The sequence below is a fragment of the Apus apus genome, chromosome 6 (genome assembly GCF_020740795.1).
Source record: "Apus apus isolate bApuApu2 chromosome 6, bApuApu2.pri.cur, whole genome shotgun sequence".
Taxonomy (NCBI): Eukaryota; Metazoa; Chordata; class Aves; order Apodiformes; family Apodidae; genus Apus; species Apus apus.
The window spans coordinates 37910057-37934026 of NC_067287.1; the positions used below are offsets into that span (position 1 = coordinate 37910057).

General features: G+C 48.3%; 2 protein-coding genes across 5 annotated transcripts in view; both read left to right on the forward strand.

Annotated features, from left to right (window-relative positions):
* The window catches only part of USP40 (ubiquitin specific peptidase 40), a 40255-nt gene extending 37884 nt beyond the window's left edge, over window positions 1-2371 (forward strand). For both annotated transcript variants that reach the window (XM_051623776.1, XM_051623774.1), the window contains one exon: window positions 46-2371. In XM_051623776.1, coding sequence (XP_051479736.1) covers window positions 46-154 — 109 coding nt within the window. In that variant the 3' untranslated portion in view covers window positions 155-2371. The remainder of the gene's footprint in view (window positions 1-45) is intronic.
* A 2311-nt stretch (window positions 2372-4682) lies between these two features.
* TRAF3IP1 (TRAF3 interacting protein 1) overlaps window positions 4683-23970 on the forward strand; it is a 44231-nt gene continuing 24943 nt past the window's right edge. The window contains exons 1-7 of one of the 3 annotated variants that reach the window (XM_051623797.1): window positions 4683-4859; window positions 8757-8825; window positions 11460-11621; window positions 13654-13794; window positions 13926-14387; window positions 15260-15337; window positions 21423-21498. In XM_051623797.1, coding sequence (XP_051479757.1) covers window positions 4737-4859; window positions 8757-8825; window positions 11460-11621; window positions 13654-13794; window positions 13926-14387; window positions 15260-15337; window positions 21423-21498 — 1111 coding nt within the window. In that variant the 5' untranslated portion in view covers window positions 4683-4736. The remainder of the gene's footprint in view (window positions 4860-8756; window positions 8826-11459; window positions 11622-13653; window positions 13795-13925; window positions 14388-15259; window positions 15338-21422; window positions 21499-23970) is intronic. The other 2 variants (XM_051623799.1, XM_051623798.1) reach the window with 2 other exon arrangements.

Below are 23970 nucleotides of genomic sequence, written 5' to 3' on the forward strand. Positions count from 1 at the left end.
GCTCAACACTTAATTAATCAGGCACCTTAATTATGTCTTTAATAGTCGTCAAGCCCAACGCTCCCAGGACCAGGTGTTCTCTGAGGAGAAGCTGCAGGTGAAGCACCGTAAACCAGAAGTGGCTCTTTCTATCAACGTGGGTGTTTTCAGATAGCACCAGGAGAGGATTTGCTGACCAGACCCTACCACTGATGTACTAAATGGGCACGGAGGCCCTCAGCTGGACCAGCAAGAGGGGCTTTCCCAAAGTGTCTTCAAGAAGCACCTAGAGAAACTGGATCTAGGCTTCAGGATAACTGGTTTCCTTCTGTTCTTTCTTGGGGAAGGGCTTTAGCTTCCCTGTATCAATGTGGTGGTTCTTCTCAGGCCAGGAAAATGCACTTTATCCATGAGAAAACTGGTTCCCTAGCTTGTGTAACCTTTGGGTGACTGGTTTGTAAATCACCCCAGATGCTCTTGGTTGTTGGTCAGATGCTGGTGTCTCGCACCATCACTAGAGAGTCAGTTGGGTTTCCTTCATGCAGTCATAAACATCTCTTTTTAGAGGGTGTTTTTTTTTCCATCTCTGGTCACTGAGGTGACTCAGGATACCACAGTTGGCTTCTTGATATGAACCTAAGTCTGCAGGAGCTCGAGGCAGATTTCAGGAATGAAGGAAATGTGGGAATCTCTGGGCAAAGTGTACAAAATCAGCTCGAAAAAGACCCAAGTTCAGAATCTGCCAGGCTGTAGTGCCTGAAGACCTTCTGTGCTATGGACCAACAGTGCAGTAACCTTATATTTTAACCTTGCTGGGCCTTTTTGGTTGCCCATCAGCTCCTTAACAAACGAAACAGAGGGGAAAAAATTGGCAGATGTGATGTTTGGTCTTCAGTGAATTTTCTTGTACTCAGGAGAAAGGCTCGTGTGCCTTTTCAGTCCCCTTACTCCAAGGACTTTCCCTCCTGTCTTATCTTTTCCACTGTTGTGATCTTCTTTGCCACATTTCAGGAGAAGTTTCTCTTGGTGTCCCAAAGCTGATGTCCAGCCTCCACAGCAGGAGGGATGTTGCTGACAACCAGCTGAACTCAGGATGTTCTGAAGGGCAATGTTTACTGGATGCTTGTGGGGTTGGATCTCCAGCTTGGGAATGTTTGGAACCAGCTGAAGGGAGAAACCCTATTTTCTTACCCCTGAGGCTGGGGATTAGGGTTCACTAGAAGCTGACCTTTCAGCATCTTTATCAAAGCTTTTCTAACACTTCCAGGACTTCCCCACTGCACGTGTCTCTTCACAGTTTTATTTCCCATCTGGTTTGGAAGTTCCTTTGGGCACAGCTTGAACTGACAAATTAACCCAGACTCTTCATGGAGGTTGTAGCCTTGAATATCCTGAGTGACATCTGTGATCATGAGAGGACAAAGGACAAGTCACTTTAGAGACCTACCAGAACCATTTAACCTGTTTCATGTACGTGTAGAGGATGTTGTGGTAGGAAATCCCAGCCCAGCAGACCCCTAAAATTTTGGCTACTGGGAGAAAATCTCTCATCTACCTTTTACAGGTTAACAACATTCTGGTGCTTCAGACCAGAACTTGACCCTCTCAGCTCCCAAAGCCCAACCAAGCAGAACAAACCACCAGACAGTGAGAAGCACCTGGAAGCACATGGTTAATATTCATTTGGTTGCTCATCTTGAAAATTCAGCAGGTGCTTCTGTGCTTCCTTAGGCTGATTCATTCAAGAAAGGGGGTGTTTTCATTTCCCCGTGCACCTTGAAATCCTAGTTTTATGGCTCAATTTTCTGGCAGGGCTGAGGGCAGCCAGCTGCTTCCCCCATCTGATTCCACCTTGCCTTCTTCCCCATCAACAAGTCTTCTTCTGGGCTGCCAGAAATGCTGCTGCTCCCTGAGGGTAAGCAAGGGAGGGTTGTGTCTGCAGGTGGTTCCACTTGCATTGCACTCACTTTGCTGTCACTTCAGTTCCTCCTGGCTGGGCAGCTGAGCTCAACCTTTCCCATCTCCCTTTACAGACTCTCCTTGAAAACACCAGGTTGGGAGAACTTCCAAGTACAGCTGACGAGTCCCAACCCGGTGGATTTTTTTTTTTAGCCTGTGCCTTTGTTCAAGTGTCATGTAGCATCCCCTGCACTGAACCAACCTTGGATTCGTTTCCAGTGTTGGCTCAACAGTTTTCTTAGAACTGCTGTGGGTCCTTCCACAAGGAGAGAGTTCACTAAAAGCAGGGGTGGGGGGAGAGGGAACACGTTTTTAACAGCGGAGTCTTTGCGATTCCCCAGTTTGATGATGGTTCTATTCCAAAGCCTGGAAAAAGCTTTCACCTTTATTTTACAAGTGTTCTTCAACAAAATAAAAAGCCCTTTCTAGCCAAGCTGGTTGGTTGGCCTGTGTGTCTGTCACGGGTCCACGGATTGGGAGTTGGCAGGGATGGGGCACAACCTTCATGCAGCTTTACTTTGTTCATGTTCCTAACGTTCCAGTCCCTGGGTGACAAGTTTCCCCCAGCCCATCCAGGGTTGCACAAGAGCCACGTTCAGTTGGAGGACAGGGATTTTGGGGCAGTTGGAACCACATTTGTATCAACTTGAGATGGTTAAAAAGAGATCAGAAAAGTGCCCGTTTCACTCCCAGATATCTCCTGGTTCCTAAGGGTACATCGTGTTCCTGTATTTGCCAGTTAGATCAGCTCAAGCTGCCCTTGAAGGATCTTGAGGGGAAAAAACAACCCCAAGATACTATCAACTCCAGCTTTGTGAAGGAGGGGGGTGGTGAGTAACTTTGTGAGGATAAAAGCCTTTTAAAATGGTGTGGATTGGCTTTTTTTTTTTTTTTGGTGGCTGGAAAGGTCCATCTGGAAGGAGCAGGCTTTTTAGAAAGCTGGGTAGTGGTTTTAGATACCTGCTTTAAGCTCTGATTGCTAACCAAGGACTCAGAAATATGGCCCACTTGGGTCTTTCTGCCTCAGCTGATCCTTCTGGAGGTCGGGGTGATTCCTCCAGCTTCCCAAAAAAAAAATCCCTTCCCCCCCCCCCCCTTTTTTTATCAGAACATGACCTGTGGCTGGAAAACACAGTGTCAGATTGAGGATGATAAAAGTCCTCTTGAGCCACCTGCTGGATCTATGGGGTAGGAAGCATATGCTTTCTTTAAAGCTAAAAGGAGAGGATAAAGACATTATTTGGGTGGAAAAAAAGAAAATGTAGAGCACTGCTTTTCGTGGTGTTGATTCTAAATACTCCAGTAAATATCTGGCACTACTTTGTGATGTGCAGGTGGAACTTGAAGCTTGGAGGACTTGTTTCTGGTCAAGTGAAAGGACATTTGGTCCTTGAGGAGCTGAAGTGCTGGTGTCCAGGTGTGTCTTGCCTGCCTGTTGAGAGCATCTTTAGTTAGTTTTCTGGTCCATGTGGATGTTCTGCTGAACGGGGAGCTGGAGCCACACTTGTCATCAGGTGGCACAAACCAGGCACCTTCCCTCAGGGTGTCCAGACCCTCAGGGTGCTTTGTGGGCACCAGTAAAGCCCCAAAGCAAAAAGGTGCAAAGGAACAGCTGGTGGGGAAGTGGGGAGGGAGGGAAGGGAGGAAGAGGATGGACCTGCTGCCTGTGCCTGAGCTCAGTTGCAGGCAGGACAGCAGGCAGCAGAAGGGTTGTGTTGTGGGACCATGGCCTCCTGGCCCACTTCTCATGGCTCTGTAGGGGTGGGAGCTGCTGGTGGGGCTGCCTGTGGAGCTTTGGCCTCTGCAAAAGCTGTTCCAGAAGCCTGGCTCTTGGTTTGGATCAAAGCACCTGGTGTGAGGGCTTCTCCCCTGCTGATCCCATCTGTGCTCTTGGCCATGGTGGAAATGGCACCTGTGAAAGGCAGAGCCTGACAAGTACCTAAAACCTTCAGGGTTTGAGGACACTCCACCTAGGGCAGTGGTGGAGTCCTGAAACAAAGGAAGTTCACCCGACAGCCTCAGTGCTGTTCAGTCAGTATCAGTCAGAACCCACATGGTGGGTCAGAACCCACAGGATGGGTCAGAACCCACATCAGTGTCTGCAGGCACCACAGGTTCTTAGAAGACTTGATGTTACCACAGCCTGCAGGGTGCTCAGCATCACTGACTGACCCTTTCACAAAGCACACAGAGTTTTAGAAGCAACCCCTGAGTATAGCAAATTCATTATTTTAGTACATTTTTATTTGGCTATATTTGTGTTGAATTTACTCATGAATGTCCTGTGAGCATCAGTCAGAACCCACAGGATGGGTCAGAACCCACATGGTGGGTCAGAACCCACAGGATGGGTCAGAACCCACATCAGTGTGTCTGTAGGCACCACAGGTTCTCAGAAGACTTGATGTTACCACAGCCTGCAGGGTGCTCAGCATCACTGACCAGTTTCACCTTAAAAGTAACCCCATGAGTACAGCAAACTCATCACTTCAGTACATTTTTATTGGGCTGCATTTCCATCGAATCGACTAACGAGGATCCTGTGACTCTCCCCCGTGATCCTTTACCCCCAGAACAGCTCAAAAAGACCCAGGCAGAAGCCACGAGGAGCTGTGGGCAGGGGCTTTGGGGGCCGGCGGCAGGCCCCGGTTGCTAAGGCCGCGGCGTCCATGGCAACGGCACCCCCCCCTTCCACCCCGGGCTCGGCGCATGCGCAGCGCGGCGGCCGTGCCGCGGGGCAGGCCGGGAAGGCCGGGTCCGCCGGTGGCGGGGGTCTCGGCGGGGCCGGGGTCGGCGCCATGAACGAGGCGGTGGTTCGGAGGACGCAGGAGGCCCTGGGCAGGGTGATCCGCAAGCCGCCGCTCACCGACCGCCTGCTGAGCAAGCCGCCCTTCCGCTACCTGCACGACGTGATCACCGAGGTGGGCCCCGGGCGCCCGGCCTGCGCGGCCCGGCCGCCGTTGCTAGGCAACGGGGAGGCCGGCGCGGGGGGGGGGGGGGGGAAGGGGGCACGTGGGGGGAAGGGGGGGACCCCTCAGCTTCCCTGAGGGGTAGGGAGGGGTCTGAGGGCAGAAGGGAGGTCTGAGGGGTCTTAGGGCAGGGGGAGATCTGAGGGGTCTGGGGGCAGGGGGAGATCTGAGGGCAGGGGGAGATCTGAGGGGTCTGGGGGCAGGGGGAGATCTGAGGGCAGGGGGAGATCTGAGGGGTCTGGGGGCAGGGGGAGATCTGAGGGCAGGGGGAGATCTGAGGGGTCTGGGGGCAGGGGGAGATCTGAGGGCAGGGGGAGATCTGAGGGGTCTGGGGGCAGGGGGAGATCTGAGGGGTCTGAGGGCAGGGGGAGATCTGAGGGGTCTGGGGGCAGGGGGAGATCTGAGGGGTCTGAGGGTGGGGGGAGATCTGAGGGGCCTGAGGGTGGGGGGAGATCTGAGGGGTCTGGGGGCAGGGGGAGATCTTGGGTTATTTTGGGGTCGTGAGGAGATCTGAGGGGTCTGAGGGCAGGGGGAGATCTGAGGGCAGGGGGGAGATCTGAGGGGTCTGGGGGCAGGGGGAGGTCTGAGAGGTCTGAGGGCAGGGGGAGATCTGAGGGGTCTGAGGGCAGGGGGGAGATCTGAGGGGTCTGAGGGCAGGGGGAGATCTTGGGTTGTTTTGGGGTCGTGAGGAGATCTGAGGGGTCTGAGGGCAGGGAAGAGGTCTCAGGGCAGGGGGAGATCTGAGGGGTCTGAGGGCAGGGGGAGATCTGAGGGCAGGGGGAGATCTGAGGGGTCTGGGGGCAGGGGGAGATCTTGGGTTGTTTTGGGGTCGTGAGGAGATCTGAGGGGTCTGAGGGCAGGGAAGAAGTCTGGTGGCAGGGGGAGATCTGAGGGGTCTGAGGGCAGGGGGAGATCTGAGAGGTCTGAGGGCGGGGGGAGATCTGAGGGGTCTGAGGGCAGGGGGGAGATCTGAGGGGTCTGAGGGCAGGGGGGAGATCTGAGGGCAGGGGGAGATCTGAGGGGTCTGGGGGCAGGGGGAGATCTTGGGTTATTTTGGGGTCGTGAGGAGATCTGAGGGGTCTGAGGGCAGGGAAGAGGTCTCAGGGCAGGGGGAGATCTGAGGGCAGGGGGGAGGTCTGAGGGCAGGGGGAGATCTGAGAGGTCTGAGGGTGGGGGGAGATCTGAGGGGTCTGGGGGCAGGGGGAGATCTGAGGGGTCTGGGGGCAGGGGGAGATCTGAGGGGTCTGAGGGCAGGGGGAGATCTGAGGGGTCTGGGGGCAGGGGGAGATCTGAGGGGTCTGGGGGCAGGGGGAGATCTTGGGTTATTTTGGGGTCGTGAGGAGATCTGAGGGGTCTGAGGGCAGGGGGAGATCTGAGGGCAGGGGGGGAGATCTGAGGGGTCTGGGGGCAGGGGGAGGTCTGAGAGGTCTGAGGGCAGGGGGAGATCTGAGGGGTCTGGGGGCAGGGGCAAGATCTTGGGTTGTTTTGGGGTCGTGAGGAGATCTGAGGGGTCTGAGGGCAGGGAAGAGGTCTCAGGGCAGGGGGAGATCTGAGGGGTCTGGGGGCAGGGGGAGATCTGAGGGCAGGGGGAGATCTGAGGGGTCTGAGGGTGGGGGGAGATCTGAGGGGTCTGGAGGCAGGGGGAGATCTTGGGTTATTTTGGGGTCGTGAGGAGATCTGAGGGGTCTGAGGGCAGGGAAGAGGTCTCAGGGCAGGGGGAGATCTGAAGGCAGGGGGAGATCTGAGGGGTCTGAGGGCAGGGGGAGATCTGAGGGGTCTGGGGGCAGGGGGAGATCTGAGGGCAGGGGGGAGATCTGAGGAGTCTGAGGGCAGGGAGGAGATCTTGGGTTGTTTTGGGGTCGTGAGGAGATCTGAGGGGTCTGAGGGCAGGGGGAGATCTGAGGGGTCTGAGGGCAGGGGGAGATCTGAGGGCAGGGGGAGATCTGAGGAGTCTGAGGGCAGGGAGGAGATCTTGGGTTGTTTTGGGGTCGTGAGGAGATCTGAGGGGTCTGAGGGCAGGGGGAGATCTGAGAGGTCTGAGGTCAGGGGGAGGTCTGAGGCATCTGAGGGCAGGGGGAGATCTGAGGGGTCTGGGGGCAGAAGGGAGGTCTGAGGGGTCTGAGGGCAGGGGGAGATCTGAGGGGTCTGAGGGCAGGGGGGAGATCTGAGGGCAGGGGGGAGATCTGAGGGGTCTGAGGGCAGGGGGGAGATCTGAGGGGTCTGGGGGCAGAAGGGAGGTCTGAGGGGTCTGAGGGCAGGGGGAGATCTGAGGGGTCTGGGGGCAGAAGGGAGGTCTGAGGGGTCTGAGGGCAGGGGGAGATCTGAGGGGTCTGGGGGCAGAAGGGAGGTCTGAGGGGTCTGAGGGCAGGGGGAGATCTGAGGGGTCTGGGGGCAGGAGGAGATCTGAGGGGTCTGGGGGCAGGAGGAGATCTGAGGGGTCTGGGGGCAGGGGAAGATCTGAGGGGTCTGAGGGCGGGGAGGAGATCTTGGGTTGCTTTGGGGTCGTGAGGAGATCTGAGGGGTCTGAGGGTAGGGGGAGATCTGAGGGGTCTGGGGGCAGAGGGGAGGCCTTGGGGGGTTTTGGGGTTCTGAGGAGGTCTGAGGGCAGGGGGGAGATCTTGGGGGGTTTGACGGCAGGGAGGAGATCCTGAGGGGTTTAGGGTGATGAGGAGATCTTGGGTTGTTTTGGGGTCATGAGGAGATCTGAGGGGTCTGAGGGCAGGGAGGAGATATTGGGGGGTTTAGGGTAGTGAGATCTTGGGTTGTTTTGGGGTCATGAGGAGATCTGAGGGGCTTGAGGGCAGGGAGGAGATCCTGAGGAGTTTAGGGTACTGAGGAGATCTTGGGGGTTTTAGGGTGGTGAGGAGGCCTGAGGGGTTTGAGGGAGGGAGGAGATCTTGGGGGTTTTAGGGTAGTGAGGAAGCCTGAGGGGTTTGAGGGAGGAAGGAGATTTTGGGGGTTTAGGGTAGTGAGTGTATGTCTTGGAGGTTTTAGGATGGCAAGTCAATCTGAGGGATTTTAGGGCAGTGAGTAGATCTCAGAGGATTTAGGGTAGTGAGTAGGTCTCGGGGCTTTTAGGGCAGGGAGGAAATCTTGGGGGTTTGAAGGCAATGAGTGAATATCAGGGGATTTAGGGTAGTGTGGAAATCTTAGAGGTTTTAGGATAGTAAGTCAATCTGAGGGCTTTTCGGGCAGAGAGTAGATCTCAGGGTTTAGGGTAGTAAGTAAACCAGAGGTGTTTTAGGGCAGCAAAAAATCTGAGGGGTTTTAAGGCAGTGAGTAAATCTTGGGGGTTTTAGGGTGGTAAGTAAATCCTGGGGGTTTTAGGGCAGTGAGTAAATCTTGGGGGTTTTAGGGTGGTAAGTAAATCCTGGGGGTTTTAGGGCAGTGAGTAAATCTGAGGGGTTTTAGGTTTCAGGCAGTCATGAAGACCAGACAAGGGCATTTGAAGCCTGAGAGTAGGTGTTTTTTCCACCTTCTCTTTTAAAATCATATTAAAAGTTTTAATGTTTATGTTCACTGAGCTTCTGGGTAAAGGCACCTGCAAAGAAGCCAGTAAAGGAGCAAGAGGGAGCAGTGTTTCAAAGGCATATCCTGGTGTTTGTGTTGGGAATCTCACCACCCATCAAGGTTAAAGGTGGAATGGAATAGGAAGGGAGGCCTGAGCCCTGAGCAAGGATTGAGGCTCGTTGCTCCCAGACACAGGAGAGCTCTGAAGCTGCCTCAGGAGTAGTGGTACACAAGGGATCATCTCTGAAAACAAGCAAGGCTGAAATATTTCCTGCTGCCACACAAGCTTCCTGGACCAGAGGCCTCCAGCAAGTGTTCTTAACTCCTTCTCTTTTGCAGGTAATTAGAGTGACAGGTTTTATGAAAGGACTTTACACAGATTTTGAGTTGAAATCAGAGAACGTTAAGGTGGGTGTGAAACTGCCTTGTTTCTTTAGCTTTAATATCACTGTTCTTTGAAACTTGCCACAAGGTGGTTTTGGTCTTTTCTGCCTGTGCCCTCGAGCACCTGCCTTTAGTTTTGTGAAGAGACTGGTGGTGTCTCAGTGGGATGTGTGGTTTTGTTTCTTGCTGGATATAAACTGTGCACAGGTGCAAGGGGGATGTTAGTCTGTGTTTACTGCTCTCCTCTGCCTCTTTAATGAGCTGGTGCTGACTTCTCCAGCCCCTGACCTGAGGGAAAGCTTTGGTGGCTTCCTCAGGGCAGGTGAGGCAGTGTTTGTGTGTTGCTAGTCAGCTGCATCCCTGGGTGGTTGTTTGACTTAGCAACACACAGGGTGAGCTCTGAGGGCCTGGCTTGTCATCCCCACAGCCAACTTTATTGTCTGGTGGAAGAGGACCTGGGGGTGCTGGTCAACAGTGGCTGAGTATGAGCCAGCGTGTGCCCAGGTGGCCAAGGAGGCCACCAGCCTCCTGCCTTGTGTCAGCACTGGGGTGGGCAGCAGGAGCAGGGCAGGGATCATCCCCCTGTGCTGGGCACTGGGGAGGGGGCACCTCCAATCCTGGGGGCAGGGCTGGGCCCCTCAGGACAAGAAGGACATGGAGGGGCTGGAGCGTGTCCAGGGAAGGGCAAGGGAGCTGGGGAAGGGGCTGGAGCAGAAGGAGAAGGGGCTGGAGAACTTGTGAGGAGCAGCTGAAGGAGCTGGGGGTGTCCAGCCTGGAGACAAGGAGGTGAGGGGAGACCTGCTGGCTCTGCAGCTCCTGAGAGGAGGTTGGAGCCAGGGGGGTCGGGCTCTGCTCCCCAGGAACAAGTGATGGGACAAGAGGAAATGGCCTCAAGTTGCCCAGGGGAGGTTGAGGTTGGATCTTGGGAACAATTCCTTCCTGCCCAGGGTGGAGTCCCCATCCCTGGGGGGGTTTCCAAGCCCTGGAGATGGTGCTGAGGGACATGGGGCAGTGGTGGCCTTGGAAGGGCTGGGGGAATAGTTGGACTGGATGATCTGAAAGGTCTTTTTCAACCCAAACTGTTCTGTGATTCTGTGACTCAAACTGCATGGATGTTTTATGGACTTCTTGCAGCTAATGGCAGGTCTGACATGTATGGTTATTTTCTTGACTGTTCTTATTGTTGTTGGGATAATTAAATTTTCAGTTGTTTTACAATGAATTGTTGTGCTTGTTGGTGCTGTCCCTGTTGAATCTTGTCAATAGGTTCTGTGGTGAATTGTGGATCAAAAAAGCACATTTCTTAGCAGCTCCTGAGTATTTATTTGTATCTACAACCACGAGGGGTGTGAAGTGGCACCAGTCCTGAGTACCTCCATGAGGTCATGGCTTCCAGAAGCTGAGACAGAGGAGATCAAAATGCTGTAGTGTTTGGGGAAACCCCATGGGCAGGGACACCTCCCACCAGCCCAGGCTGCTCCAAGCCCCATCCAACCTGCCCTTCAACACTGCCAGGGATGGGGCAGCCACAGCTTCCCTGGGCAACCTGGGCCAGGGTCTCACCACCCTCACAGCACAGAATTTCTTCCCAATGTCCAACCTAAATCTACCCAATACATTCTGCTTGGATAGCATTTATTTTTATATCCACCCCCCAAAAAAAATATTCTCAAGCTCCAGCCTTTCTGTAGGTGTTTATTTCTATTTTGATGGAATTTCATTGGCTCTGTGTTTCTCACAAGGGTTTCTTAGGTGGACAGAACACACTGAGAATGTACCTATGGAAAAGGATGAGGACATAAGAAGTAGTTCTGGATCTTGATCTGCTGTGTTGGGTTTAGAGTAGTGTGCTGCCTCCTTCCCTACATTACTAGGTGGCATCCTGGGAAGGATGAACTGTTTTAATAGAAGGAGGTCACCAAGAGCCCTCCAAGACAATCTGACTTGGTGGGAGTTGGTTTATTTTGTCTTGGTTTGATTTTGCATCATTGCCAAAAGCCATCATCTCTAGTCAGGCAAGGGCACTTGAGGGAAGTTGTTTGGGAAGTAAAATTGCAAAACTAACCCCCATCTGGTCATTGTGGAGATAAAAATATCTGCCTGTGTCTCTTTCCCACCCCCTTTCCTGTGATTTCTTTCCTCACTGTGAAGTCTGGTTGGTAAAGTGTGTGTACAAGGATCTGAGTCCCTCAATTTAGGCTCTCATTAGTGCCATCACTTTGGGACTTCTCAGCTGGAAAATCCTCAAGGCAAAAAGTGTCTTTTTCATCAGGATCTGCTGCAACAATCCTGTGGTAACTCTTTAATGATTCTTTTAGGGCTCCTGGCATGATTTGTTCTTCAAAAATTGGTCTTCTTTAACATGGAATCCATGAAAATAGAGCTGAATGGAGCTAAGCAATAACCATCTTCAAAAGACAAAGTTCTTGGGTCATTCCAGCTCAGTGTCCATCCAAGCTGTCATTTCTTAATCAGAAATAGAAGCTATCACTATAAATCAGGGGCAGCCCTCCTTCCTGACCTCCCAAACCACCTGCTGCTCCTGTTGCACAGATGCTTTCTGCATCTCCAACTCCCACCAGAGTCCTCCTCCTCTTCAGGTGGCACGTGGAATTCTTTTGGAGCCTCAGGATCATTTCCTAATTGCTCTTTCCCCAGGATAAAGATGCCAAAATCAGCTTCCTTCAGAAGGCAGTTGACACTGTTGTCATGGTGACAGGAGAACCTCTGTCAGTGAAACCAGCACGTGTTGTGGCTGGACATGAACCTGAAAAAACCAATGAATTCCTCCAAGCCATTGGGAAGTGTTGCTTAAAGAAGGTATGACACCACCTGTGTATTTTTTACACACAGTGATTTGTTATCAGAGCTTATTATTCACACTCACCTGCTGCTTTTAATTACCCCAGATGAACCTTGGCTCCCCACTTAGGATAATAATCCACAAAAGGAACAGAGACAGTTTCTCATCCTGAGCAGAGTTTCAGCCAGGCCCCCACACAAACACATGCAGTGCTTTTAATGTGTACTGGTTTATCCATTTCACCTTCTTCATTGGTCATTTAGTAACATCATTAGGATTTAAGAAAAATATGAACCTTCAGAGCTTTAAAAACTTCTGGATGCAGGCACAGGAATTATATGATCAGATGCTGCCACCTTTGGCTTTTTTCCCCTTTATCACTTCAGTCAAATTCTGTCATGAAAATGATTTTATTTTTCAATGTGCAGCTTTATTTATCTATTTAGAGTATGGAAATGCAGCAAGGGAGGAATGTGGTAAGTTGTGAAAAAATAACTGCAGGGGCAGTTGGGAAAAGAATGGTTGCTTTCTGAAAATAATTGTCATTAAAAGTTAGGGGGCTTCTTTGCTGATAGGTGTGAGAGAGGTTTCTGAAATAGAAAGTTATCTGAAACCCTGGAATTAAGGAGTGTGAAGAAATGTGGGCATGGTGGACAAGATCTCCCTCAGTCTCTAGCTTTGTACTTGCAGTGCTGAGCTGAGACACTGCTTGGAGTTACATCCATCCTTGCACCCACCCTTTAGATACTTCCAGGCATTAAGAAGGTCTCCCCTCAGCCTTCTCCTCTCCAGGCTGAACAGTCCCAGCTCTCTCAGCCTTTCCTCATCAGGGACATGCTCCAACCCTCCAGTCATCTTTGTTCCCCTCTCTCTCTCTCCAGCAGTTCCCTGTCTCTCCTGAACTGGGCACCCCACAACTGCACACAGTTCTCCAGATGTGGCCTCACCAGGGCAGAGCAGAGGGGGAGAATGATCTCCCTCCACCTCCTGGCCACACTCTTCCTTATGCACCCCAGAATTTCATTGCTTCTCTTGGCAAGAAGAGGGCACACTGCTGGCTCATGGATCATTTACTGCCTACCAGGACTCCCAGATCCTTCTCCTCAGAACTGCTTCCCAGCAGGTTCACCCCTAACCTATATGGGTGCCTGGGGTTCTTCCTCCCCAGGTGCAGGACTCCACACTTGCCCTTGTTGAACCTCATGAGGTTCCTCTCTGCCCAGCTCTCCAGCCTGTCCAGGTCACCCTGGATGGCAGCAAAGCCCTCTGGAGTGTCACCACCCCTCCCAGTTTGGTATCACCAGGGAACCTGCTGAGGATACACCCTGTCCCTTCATCCAGGTCCTTGATGAAGTTGTTGAACAAGACTGGATTGAGCATTAAAAACCAGGAGAGAATCAGGAGTCAAGCCCTGGGGCAGCATCAGCTTGAGTGACCTAAAGCTGGTCCTGATTCAGGAAGGAGACTTCCCTGGCAATCTCATTATTTTTTCCCTTTTTTTTTGTTAATGTCATCAAACTCTGTGCCACTTGGACATGAACACACGATGTTCACTTCCTCTCTAAATGATCAAATTAATAATTGCTGGTCATATTAAGAAATTAACCAGATAGAGAAGCTTTTTAACCAGTGTAACTGCAGCTTATTGCTGCAGTAATTCTTAAGGTAGTTTTCTTTAGTGACTGGTGCTGATTGAGCAAGGATTAGGTGATTTTTGAGCAAGGATTAGGTGGGTTTTTTTTTTCTTCTGAAGCAATATTTCCAAAAGAGCAGAAATACAAACTTCATTTAAACCAAACCAAACCAAACCAACCCGAAACACCCAACAAACCCAAACAACCCCAAAACACCCATCAAGCCAAACCCGAAACACCCAACAAAGCTGAAAACCAAACAAAGCCAAAAAGCAAAACCCAAACCAAACACCCAACCAAACCCCGACCAGACAGAAAAAAAACCCCAAGCCATGTTGATTACAGAGTTAAGAAGAAGGGAGATGTTTCATAAGAAAAGGCACTAGTTGTAGTCATGTTTTTCCACTCCCTGCAGCTGTCCAGTGATGTGGCTGTGAAAAGGGTCTTAGCTGGGGAAAGACCTGATCCTAAAGAGAAACCTCCACACTCTAAACCTCGAGATAAAGAAAGCAGAGAATCCAAACCAGAAGAGCAAAGAAACCGTAGACACAAAGAGGTGGGTTTTTGTGGGGCAGAGGAGCTGCCACTGCATTCAGTTTCTTTTTTAGTTGGCGTTTTTGTCTGTGAAAGTGACTGTGGGATGAAGTGTCATGGATTGGGATGAACTGGCTTTTGCTTTCTTTTTAGGATAGAGGAGACACTGTAATTAAAGACAGAAGCTCAAGCAGAGACAGCAAACCCAAAGGAGATTTGAAAGAGAGTGGAGAAAGAGGAAGGGATAAAGAGAAGGATGATGAAAACAGGCATGAAGAGCCTGAAAGAGACACCTCTAAGGAAGGAGAAAAACAAGAAAGGGAAAGAAACAAAAGCAGAACAACCAAGCACGGGAGAGAGACAGAGCAAAACAAGGGAAAAGGAGACACAGAACAAGAAGATGACCTTGAGCGTGGAAGGAAAGGACAGGAGAGAGAGAGAAGAAATGAAGGAGGGAGGGAAAAGGACAGACTGAAAGGAAGAGACAAGGATAAGGCTCGGGAGAGAGCGCGGGAGAAAGACAGAGGAAGAGAGCGGGAAAAGGATCGGCAGAGGGACAGAGAGGAGGATGGGGAGCACTTCAGGGAGCATGGGAAGGAGAAAGCAGAGAAGAAGGTAACTAAAATCTTGTTTCAGAGGCTGAGAACGTGCTGTGCTAGGGACTGAAGGGTTCGTTCTAATCACCTGGCTTGTTGGTGTCCTCTGCTCCTTTAGCAGTTAAGTAGTTTCTTGGACAGTGATTCATCTCAGGAGGTAAAATTGTCCCTGTGGGTTTGATCTGGGAAGAGCATGACTGAGGCTGTGTGTGTAACTTCATGTCTCTGTCGTGGTGCATCTTGACTGGAGCCATCAGACTCATCTGACTGTGCTGCTTGAACACCTCATAGGCAGCTTCTTGTCTGAATCCTCCTGACCACAGGAGGTGATGTTTGGCAGAGAAGTGGCAGTGCCTGCTGGAGCTGTGCACTTGGATCCTCAGGTGTCTTCCCAGTAGTGTGTGCTGCTGGTGCAGCCACACCAGCTTTTAGGCAAGAAGAGAGTTCCTTTGGGCCATAACTAGTCTCTCTTGAGCTTGCTTCTTCTGAAGCAGGACACACAGGATGGAGTTGCACATCTGTGGGGTTTTTTTGGCTTTCTAGATTAAGCTGCTCACTTCCAGCTTGACCTTTTTTTTGGTTTTTTTCCTGGAAAGAACACTTGGGAAGCCCATCTAGATACTTGCCAGGGTGCCCTGTTTGCACTGGACTCTTCACATCATGTCACATCTTTGAGGAGGAACACCTCCACCATTTCCCCATACTTCAGGCCTTCTCAGTGTGAAGTCCTAACCTGCCTGAAGAGCCATCTCTTCCCTGCCTTCCATTTGGTTGTTCTTTTATCTTCTCTCTCCCTCCTCTCCTGTTCTGTGCTACTGTGGTAGAAATTCAGGATTAGTGGACCTCAAAGCTACTTCTGTTCTGAATCTAAAGCAACTCATTTCTTTCCAGCCTGCAGATTCTGAGGAATCCACACTTAGAAAAACCCAGAGGGCAACCAAAGAGAGCAAGAACCAGCCAGATGATGAGGTGAGTAGCAGAGAAGATCTGGGAAGGTGAATATTGAGATGGTTGCATTTAGAGTAGTTTGGGAGTCTGCATGAAAGGAATGTAGGGTTGAAAGGATTTCTTTGCAGTTTCTCTGAGTTGGACAAAAAGCAAAAAAAATGTCTACTCAGTTTATTTAATTATCCTGATTTTCTGTCTGTGTATTGATATGTTGGGTAATTAAGGAAAAATGTTTCCAAGTTTTCAGTTTATTCCTCTGAATCTGTCCTGGAAAGCAAGTAGGTTGCTGGTTTTTCTTGTTGTTTCTTTTATATAAGTTACTGTTTTGGAAAGAAAAGGAGTGCAGTTTTGCACCTGGACCTGTCTTGTGCAGCTGGATGTTGGTGGGCCAGGACAGCAACTCTGAGCAGTAGCTGTTGCTTGTGATACCACTGTGGCTGCATCTGCTGCTTCTTGGTGACCTGAGGCAATCTGGGGAATGATGGAGCCATATGGCTGAATATTTAAAGAGTGAGACTTCAATAAATTAACCTCAAGCAGCTCAGACTGGGGTGGGGGGGGGGGCAAAAAAAAAAAAATTGGCAGGATCCCAAGTCTAGCAGGAGTCTCTGCTGAGAGTCTATGGGCCACTGACATCATCCTGTCTTCTGCATGAGATGACAAATTTATAGCTATTCTTTGACTGAAATCCAGACAAACTTTTCAGATTATTGGCACTTGGGAGGGAGAGCTTATGAAATAACTTGTAGCCTGAGGGAAATGTCCATGGCCAGGTTAAACTTCCTTCAAATTTGATCTGTCATGGAAATTCTGAGCCTCATCCCAAACTATTGGAGTGCTGTTGGGCACCACAATAAAACAATAATAATCAAATAAAAGTTTCATTTCCCTTCTTAAGTGCCTTTGGGAGGGATTCCAAGGCATGTGGGTTTATTACCTTAAATGTGGATGAAATGTTTTCCCTGACTTGCTTGTGTAACAGTAGGTGCTGCTTAGTTTTTTGGTGATGAAAACACCTTTTGTTTGACAAATGGTCATTGTCTTAAGGTTGTGGAAGAGAAGAACTGAAGTGTTCCCAGTGAATATTTAGAGCTGGAGAGTTTAGATAGTGATTCAGAGGGAATTTCAGCATGAAATGATTGGGAAGCACATCTAATGGACTGGGGTTGATCTCCCCTGTCCTCACAGTAGCTTCACAGCCTTTATTTCCAGGGATTTACCCTGATTTAAGCTCCTGTAACTCCATTTCAGCCACATGGCAGTGAAGCATATGTATTGAAAAAGAAGGGGAACTTGTATCTTTATGCACATAGAATCATGGAATGGTTTGTATGGGAAGGGACCTCAAAGATCATCCAACTCCAACCCCCCTGCCACAGGCAGGGACACCTCCCACCAGCCCAGGCTGCTCCAAGCCCCATCCAACCTGCCCTTCAACACTGCCAGGGATGGGGCAGCCACAGCTGCCCTGGGCAACCTGGGCCAGGGTCTCACCACCCTCACAGCAAAGAGTTTCTTCCTCATGTTTCACCTCAATCTCCCTCTTCCAGTTTTGATCCATTCCCCTCATCTTCTCACTACAAACCCTTGTCCCAAGCCCCTCCCCAGCTTTCCTGGAGCCCCTTCAGGCCCTGGAAGGTGCTCTCAGGTCTCCCTGGAGCCTTCTCTTCTCCAGGCTGAACACCCCAACTCTCCCAGCCTGGCTCCAGAGCAGAGCTGCTCCAGCCCTTGGATCGTCTTCATGGCCTTCCTCTGGAGTTTCTCCATGAGCTCCATGTCCTCCTTCTGTTGGAGACTCCAGAGCTGCACACAGTACTCCAGGTGGGGTCTCACCAGAGTAGAGGGGCAGACTAATGCATAATTAATAAATCTTCAGCAACTGCCTTCAGCTTTTTGTAAATGAGTGAAACAACGTGAAGCAGCCTCTCTCAAGCAGTGGCTGATAGAATTAACCTCCTCTTTTCTTCTTTGTCCCTTCCTCATCCTCACACTCCAAGCCCAGTCTTACGTGGCTTCACACTGGAATGAGCTATTTTGTCTTCCACTTGATTTTCTCCTTGGAAATTACCATTGGAATTAGGTCTTCTCCTCAGACATGCTCTTTGGCAGCACAAGGATGTGAAAACAGTGGGTTGAGAAAGCAGTGGGGAGAGGGGAGCTGTGATTCCACTTGAAATGCCTGTGGAATTTCAGGCTGAGTGGCTTCTATGCTACATTTACTTCAGACAACCAATGAATTTAAGGTGTTTTCTTTCCAATACTCTACATGTAGAACAAAGCTATTCCTTGATGTTTAATTCCTGGCTTTCTGAGATGAGGACCCTCAATAAGCTTCCATCTGTATTCAGGCAAGTTGTCATTTTTTTCCTGGCTGCTAATTAGCAGGGACTAGCTTTAAAATGCTACATCAATTTTGACTTCATTTCTTTATTTTAAACTATATGTTTTGGTTTTTTTTCTGGTACTAAAGCAACTGGATGCTACCCAGCATGTAGTCATCACATAGCTACTGATCATTTTCATAGAGTCCTAGAAGGGGCCTTAAAGATCATCTAGTTCCAACCCCCCTCCATGGGCAGGGACACCTCCCACTAAACCAGGTTGCTCAGAGCCCTCTGGAACTAAAATAAACCAAGTGTAAGTAGGAATTTAGAAGAGACATTTGGCTAACACATGGCAGGCAGAAGAAGTCTTCTTGCTGCTTCAGGTGGTTTGTGATCAGGTCAGTTAACTCTCAGCCCACCTTGTTTAAAATGGACACTTCCCAGCATGACTTTGTTGACCTTCTAAATAATAAAAAGAACCTGAGAAAAGGTGATTCAGGTCACAGAGCTTCTGGAAGCTGTTTCTATCAGAGTGGCTGCAGAACAGGTATGTCATTTAACCCCTCGGGCCAAACATGTTGCAAAAAGTCTCTTCCATTTCACAGAAACTCTTGGCTAAAGCTTTTTGTAATATCCTGTCACTTTTAATAATGACTCTTCTTTTTGCCCTGCAAGCTGTATTGCTCTGGAACTGGTCACTTGCAGCAGCTTCTAAGTCATATCTAATGAGCTTCTCTTACTGCTGGAACTCATCTTGACTATATAATGAAACAACTGCTGAGTGGAAAAAACAGGACATAACTGCCCTGGGAGCAGCAGAGAGACTCATTCCATGGAAATCTGCTGGATATGGCTCAAACATTTCCCATCCAGTGCTGTGAAAGACACTCTCTTTATGGTGTTGGTTATTCACAACTGGCTCATAGAATAGAAATCCATCATTAAAGCTTCCATTTTCAAAAGCAGGGGTTTTTCTAAGAGTGATTTTGGTGTTTGAAAGCTTTTCATTAGCAGAAGGTAACACCAACAGATCACCATCTTGCCAGCCTTGACTTGAGGAAAAGGTAAATGATCCATATTTTCCTAAGAAGTTCCACCACCACAGCACTCCAGTTGACCTTAGCAAAGAGAAGTCTTCCCTTGCTGCTGTTGCACACTAATAAATTGTGCTTGTTAATGAAGACAGCCATTTTGGGAATAAATATTAGAAATAAAGGATGGTTTGAGGGGCAGAGCAAAGAAGGTCTTTGAGGGATGAGATGTGGCTTTCACTAGAAGCATTAGAAAGGAGCTGTGTTTATTTCTTGAGGAATAGTCTGTGGCACAATATGAAAATGTGTTTCTAGATGTAATTTTATTTTTCTACAACGTATATGTAGTTTTATTTCTCTAAAACTTGAAGCAGCACACATGCAGATACACCTCTTGCCTCCTGCCCAATTAGGAGAAAGGTATTGTGAAGGGTTAATTGAATTAGATTCCTATTCCCAGGCTTCATTCTTGTTTCTTACTACCCAGCTCTCCAGTGGATTGGATTAATTGGAGGGGGGAAGAATCCCCATGGCTGATGGATACAATTGTCCTCCTCCTTTGCTTGGGTGAGGCTGTTTTTTCTGCCTTCAACTTCAAAACTGTCCATCCATCCTGGACTCCACTTTATTATGTTTTTTCCAGGATGGTGTGAGATGAAGTGTAAGATTTCTTTTTAATGGCCCCAGTGGCTGCTTTTCCAAGTCTTGGAGCTGGTGAGAAGAACCACGACCTGTTCTGTCTCCCTTTGGAAGGACTCAAATCATCAATATTGGGGGAATGTATGTTTTTCTGGGCTACCATAGTGATTAAATGTTAGCTTTTCCTTTGCACCTGTTGCCAGTGTGCACATGTGGCTCTACCAAACTGGTTGTAGTCACGACCTGACATAAATAAATGACTGAACCCACTCCTCCAGAAGCCTCAGCACCTTTTCTCAGCTCCTTCCCCACCTGTGCTAATAATTACATCACCCCAGGAGCTGCTGAAGTTGGAGTGCACCAGATGTGGCCTGTGGGCCCACAGAGCCAGACTCTGCTGGTGTGGGAGCTTCCTTTTTGCTCCTAGCATGGTGGTGCAGTTGGGAAAGATGGGAGTAATTAAGTTGAACTGAGATGAAGATTAATTGCTTCGATATCAGCTATGCAGTTTGGACTTCTCTCTGCTGTGTTTTATAACACACCAGTGTTTTCTGAACAGCAAAACAAAAGTGCTGGTAGCTCTGCTGGTGGGTCAATGAGTAATTGTAGTAATCCAGTGAAAATGTTGCAAGTGGAAGCCAGTTTGTGTTGGATTTTTGAGCAGGGTGGGTTGTAGGGCTGTCTTTTGGGTGACTGAGTGCCTGAACTTCTGAGCATGCCTGTTATATTCCAGTTGTGGGGAAGGAGATGTTGTTTCTGGCTGTTGAAGGTGACTCTTGTGTAGCCTGCTCCCTTTCCCATACAGCACCTCCCAACAGTCCCACTTGTCTGTTTGTCCATGAACTTCATTCCTCTCCTTCATGTAGGTGGGTCTCCAGGTGGGTAGATTGTTGTTGGCTTGTGTAGGTGGGATGTTTCTCTTGTGTGGTCACCTGAAGTAGTTTGAGTAACATTACTTACCAATACCCTATATTTCTGAACATCTTGTGGTGTTATTTTCCTTTGTGACCTGTATGGTCCATTGTCCTACATACAAGATCTGGAAAATGAATGTTTTACAAGGCTGAGAGAACTGGGTGTGTTCAGCCTTGAGAAGAGAAGGCTCAGGGGTGACCTTATCACCATGTACATCAAGGGTGGCTACCAGGAAGATGGAGACTCCCTTTTTACAAGGAGTCACATGGAAAAGACAAGGGGTCACGGGTGCAAGTTCCTCCTGGGGAGATTCCCATTGGACTCCAGGAGAAAATGTTGCACTATAAGAAGATTTAGACATTGGAATCATCTCCCAGGGAAGAGTTGGAGTCCCCTGCACTGGGCAGTTTTAAGACAGGGTGCTGGGCCACCTCATTTATACTATATTGGCACCTAGAAAGGGTTGGAGCAGATGATCCTTGAGGTCCCTTCTATGATTCTATTAATTTTCTCTTACAGGTTATTGGACCATAGACTCTTAACATAGAAATGGAGGAGGGGTTTGTCATTCTCATTGATGTGACCAACGTGGTCGTTATCAGCAGGGTTGACAGTAAATCTTGGATGCAACTGTTAAATTCACACAAACTTCAAAAAAAAAAAAAAAAAGCACACTAGGGGAAAATCCTGTGAGGTGCAACATAGGATTTCAGGATTTTGAATGAGATGCAGAGGTGGATTCTAGGGAGAGAGGGCACAGAAGCATCAAATGGTGTTCTAGAAATCACGAGCACTTCAGCTCTTGTGTCTTGCTTCCTCTTCAGGGAAAAATGTTGCTCATGACATCAGGGAGCCCTCAGAAATGTCCCCAGTTTTGATCTTCTCCACTTCTCAACTCTTTAACACTCATTCCTCTGCCAGCTGCACCTTCAGGTCATCCATTCCTTGTCTGCTGGACAGTCTGGCAGGCCCCATTCCTTAGGTTTTCCAGGGTCTTGATACAGGAAAAATACCTGCAGACTTGGAGGAAAACAGACTTTGACATAATCTTTCTATACGTGGGTCAGTTTGTAAGTGACTATTTTTCATGTATAATACATAGAGAGAAAAAAAAGCAACAGGTGGAAGGGGATTTTATAGAGAAATAAATAATTTAAAAGAGATAATTATATCAGTTTGTGGCTTTTTCTTTTTAAGAGTGAAAGCCCTGCAGGAATATCCAGGCAACCTTCAACAAAAGGATCAAGGCAACGTGCCAAGCCTGGAGGAGAAGGTAACTAGAGGGAGGATATGATGTCTATTAAATATGCTGGAGGGTTATTGCATTGGAATAGCATAACTACTGAAATATCTGTGTTTATTCTCCTCAGTGCTTGCTTGAGACTCCCAGTCTGCATTTATTAACCCAACAGGCAATTTTTCTGCATGGATTTGATCCGTAGAAAGTGGTTCTCAGTTCAGGTTGTTTCTCCTGCACAACTGCAGGTAGAATAAATTCACCCTGCTCTTGGTTTTCACCATGTTCTCTCTACGTGGGCTTTTATTAGTTGGTCCACAACTATTTCTTCTTCTGTTATTCTCACAGGAACTATTTAATTGCTTATTAATCTGGCACATTTAGACCGATGTGCCTTGTAAGACTTTGGGGCTTTTTTATTTCCCTGTCACTGAGGATTAGGGACAAGTTAGTGGACAGTATGTCTTCAAAATTATTGCACATTACCTTTCCATACATTCAATGTGTTTCCAGCAGAGCAATATTCAGTTTCAGTCAGATCTAAGATTCAAGGTTGTTTTAGGCAGATGAAGGGGTTTTGTGAGACAAGATGTGCTTTCCTGGAGGGATAAATCACACAGCCACAACTTCAGAGCTCCCAAATTTGGCTGGGGAAACCAAACTTCACTTCTTTTCTGCATTTGCTCAAGGATGTGAAGCCTTAGTGTTTGGTCTTGAGAATTTGGGGGTTTAGAAGTGAAAAGATGGTGTTTTGTCAAGAAAACTCAACCAACAAAGCAAAAAAGGCACCTTTTCTGAGATGGAGTCTTTGTTGCCCAGAGCTGTTTAACAAATGGTGCCATCATCAGGGAACATTCCTCCTCACACCTCCATCAGTCATGGACAAAAGTGGAGATTTTAGTCTTGGTATGGTTTTAACTGAGTTTAATAGCTGTGGCAGGCTTTGCAAATAAGTAATTAATTATATCTGTTAAGGTGCTTCCTTAGCAATTGTCACCAGCTTCTGTAAGGGTACTGAAGATTATATTTGCATACTAATTGGAAACTAGATTCTCTTCAGAACATCCCAAGTACTTTTATCACAGTGGTTATTTACTGTGATAACCAGTGGAAGCCTGGTTATTTGCTATGACTCCCATTCTGTTTGAATGGTTTTGTACCCTGGGTTCTGATATTTTCCTGCTGATGGAGAAGACACTGGACATAAATCTCTCCTCAGAAGATGCAATAACATCTGTGAATGTTAAAATAGTTAATTCTGGCTAAAGACTAATGAAGCATGAAGATCTTCACACACTTAATCTGCCCATGTCACTAATTTAGGTGAAGAGATGGTGTGTTGCTGTGTGTCTTCCCAAGCACCCACCTTTTCCTTGGCTTTCTGTTGTAAGAGGTTCCCATGTGTCCAGGGCAAAATCCTGGAGTTATCTCAGCCCTGAACAATCAAAGGGACTTCAAAGGGACTTTCAAAGGGACTTGGGGAAAAAAAAAACCAACAACATGAAAAATGTTTAAGCACCTTGGAAAAAGATCTGGCACTTTGGATGTGAACGTCTCTTGACTCAGGACCTGAATCCAAGTGGCTGCTTAAAAATTCAACTTCTGTGCTGTGAGGTTTTTTAATCACTTTGCAGCTGGAAGGTACCAGCTGGATTCCATTCTGTACAGTCTGATTTTACTCCTGACTGATCCTTAGCTGATCCTAGAACTCATTTTTATTTTTTTTTTAATTTCCCAAGATTTGAATATTTCTTTTATGAGCATGAGCTGGTGTTCAACTGCAGTGCCCAGACACTCCCCCTTTTAAATCCTGCTTTTAAACTCAGGATCCAGGGTTTTTTTTCTGATAACTGAAACACACTTAACAACTTCCCCTGTGCTTTGGCTATAAGGTAAATATTTAAAAATACTCCCCTTTCCAGGGCAGGCTTTTCAAATTTCATTTTGCCAAAATGATCAACACTTATTTTTGGCTTCTAACTCATAGGTGAGCAGGGCTCCTGGGTTCTCCAGTAAATAATCCAGAGGGTAGGATAAATAAAAGCACAACAGGAGAAGACAACAGGACTAGAGTCATGGCTAAACATGTAATAAACAAAACTGAAGTGGTGAATGGAGGGACGAGTTAAGCAAAACCAGGTATATTTGCTATCCACTAATTAAAGCAAATTATAGCAGCACATGTTCCCCTCTGTTGTGGGCAGATTCCTAATGGTTTTGTTCTTTGAAGTCAATGTGACATTTGTTACTGCTCAGGCAATGATTGCTTCTGTAGTTGCAAGGTCCCTTGCAGCAACACTTGCAATCACTGGTTGTTAAATGGACCATTTTTATTCTTTAAAAAACTTGCTTTTGCTCTTAATTGAGATCTGAGCAGGTTTCCTTTCGGACGCTGAATTAACCTTCCAAATGGGAATGATGCTTCACTTTGCACTGTTGCTTTGGCTTTCCTGCTACACTCCAGGCTTGGTGGGTAACTTGTGGAAACTTGTGTTTCAGTTTTACTAA